Source organism: Jaculus jaculus, chromosome 7 (assembly GCF_020740685.1).
Source record: "Jaculus jaculus isolate mJacJac1 chromosome 7, mJacJac1.mat.Y.cur, whole genome shotgun sequence".
Taxonomy (NCBI): domain Eukaryota; kingdom Metazoa; phylum Chordata; class Mammalia; order Rodentia; family Dipodidae; genus Jaculus; species Jaculus jaculus.
In genome coordinates this window covers 61123219-61125684 of record NC_059108.1, presented here as the reverse complement: position 1 = coordinate 61125684, position 2466 = coordinate 61123219, and the positions used below count along the sequence as shown (strand labels likewise).

The 2466-nt window shown below is 48.4% G+C and overlaps 1 protein-coding gene across 1 annotated transcript; it reads left to right on the top strand.

The window, feature by feature from the left end:
• Positions 1-381: 381 nt before the first annotated feature.
• On the top strand, positions 382-1481 carry LOC123462184 (glutamine synthetase-like). The gene has a single exon (XM_045154820.1). It carries the CDS (start codon positions 393-395, stop codon positions 1479-1481), a length of 1089 nt encoding a protein of 362 aa, XP_045010755.1. The 5' UTR covers positions 382-392.
• Positions 1482-2466: the final 985 nt, after the last annotated feature.

Sequence of the window (2466 nt, the reverse complement as noted above, 5' to 3'; positions counted from 1 at the left end):
TTGAATACTCTCATAATAGGCAAACCCAACACCTAGAGTCACTCTTGTAGATACTCTGAGAGTCTTGAAAGCCACACCTCACACTTTAAGTCCTACCCTGAAGATGTATAACATCAGATTGATTGATACATCTAGTAATACCCTGCTAACTAGAAAATCCAATAACTAAATAATCCAGGATGCAAAAATATATACATTATAACACAAGAAACACCAAAAATCAAGACAATATAAATCCACCAAAAAGTATTAATGGGCAGAACCGAGAATGGGAGCCGAGCGCAGCGTCTGAACCGTACACCGATCTCCTCTCCGCGCTCTCTCTCCAAAGCTCTCGCTGCCTGCCCACCTTCCTTCCCGCCGGCCTGCAGCCACCCAGAACGCCTTCCACCATGGCCACCTCAGCAAGTTCCAACTTGAACAAAGGCATCAAACAGATGTACATGGCCCTGCCTCAAGGTGAGAAAGTCCAAGCCATGTATGTCTGTATCGATGGTACCGGAGAAGGGCTGCGCTGCAAGACCCACACCCTGGACTGTGAGCCCAAGTGTGTAGAAGAGTTGCCGGGATGGAATTTTGATGGCTCTAGCACTTTCCAGTCTGAAGGCTCCAACAGTGACATGTACCTCCTCCCAGTTGCCATGTTCCGTGACCCTTTCTGCAAGGATCCCAACAAGCTGGTGTCCTATGAAGTTTTCAAGTATAATCGGAAGCCTGCCGAAACCAATTTAAGGCACACCTGTAAGCGGATCATGGACATGGTCAGAAACCAGCACCCCTGGTTTGGAATGGAGCAGGAATATACTCTCATGGGGACGGATGGGCACCCCTTTGGTTGGCCTTCCAATGGCTTCCCTGGGCCCCAAGGCCCGTATTGCTGTGGCATGGGAGCTGACAAAGCCTATGGCAGAGACATCGTGGAGGCTCACTACCGGGCCTGCTTGTATGCCGGAGTCAAGATCACAGGAACAAATGCCGAGGTCATGCCTGCCCAGTGGGAATTCCAAATTGGACCCTGTGAAGGAATCCGCATGGGAGATCACCTGTGGGTGGCCCGCTTTATCTTACATCGTGTATGTGAAGACTTTGGCGTGATTGCAACCTTTGACCCTAAGCCCATTCCTGGGAACTGGAATGGCGCAGGCTGCCATACCAACTTCAACACAAAGGCCATGCGGGAGGAGAATGGCCTGAAGTACATTGAGGAGGCCATTGAGAAACTCAGCAAGTGGCACCAGTACCACATCCGTGCCTACGATCCCAAGGGAGGCCTGGACAATGCCCGACGCCTGACTGGCTTCCACGAGACCTCCAACATCAACGACTTTTCCGCCGGTGTTGCCAACCGCAGTGCCAGGATCCGCATTCCCCAGTCTGTCAGCCAGGAGAAGAGGGGTTATTTCGAAGACCGGCGCCCTTCTGCCAACTGCGACCCCTTTGCAGTGACAGAGACCATCATCCGTACGTGTCTTCTCGACTAAGGGGATGATGCTTCCAGCGACTGAGCCCTTCCCAGCTTTTCATTCCACTGCAACTCTCCCTCTCCCTGGTGTCTTAATTATCCTCATTACTCAAAAGTGGGATTTCAAGGTCTTTTTTTTATTCCTCATACCCAGTGAACCTTGCTTTTCTTGGTCAGGATAGAGGGGTCAAGTTCTTAATCTCCATGTACCCAGCCCCCGTTTTCTTCCTTTCTAATGTGTGGGTGGGCGCAGGGAAAGGTGGTGACTGCTTCTCTCTGGAGGTGTCCTTGTTTGGTAGATGTCACCTCCGCACAAAGCAGCGTGTGAAGGAGGGGAGAACTTCCTCTAAAGGACAGCTGGAAGGGCAGGCTGACTACTTATGATGGCATGTCTCCTTCAATTCTTAAGATTAAACCAACTCTCACTAGTGGAGGTTAGGAGAAGAGCAAGAACTGGGGGTTAGTTTACCTCTTGTGTTTCTCTTGCTTGGAGCCACCCACACCCTTCACAAACAGCAGCTCAGTGACAACAGATGGCTGTCCTACCTTAAGAGAAGAAAAGTTCTTTACTGCTTGGTCCTCCATTTATAACACAAAGCAAAAGTAGTATTTTTATATTTAAATATAAAAACAAAAAAAATATATAAGGGTTGTGGATATGTGTGTTTTTCTAAAGAAAACAAACATCCTGGTCACTGGGTGCCAAATGTGAGGTAAATTATTTGGTTCAAGGGTCCCCTTTGTAAGTAAAGGAAGTAGCAGTGGGGAGCATAGTACTAGAAAAATTGGTTATTTGGGACTGTTCCTCATTTTACCAGGATTTCCCTGCCCATTTTTTGCAGGTGATAGGTACACATTACTTGCAGTCTCAGAGCCCCGTGTCTAACTCTAGAAGACACACACACACTTGTCCACATGTGGGTTTAGAAGTATGAGTTGGCTGGTCAACTTTGTTACTGACAAGGGGGTGTTGGGGTTATTTTTTGGTGGGATTTTAGCATGTC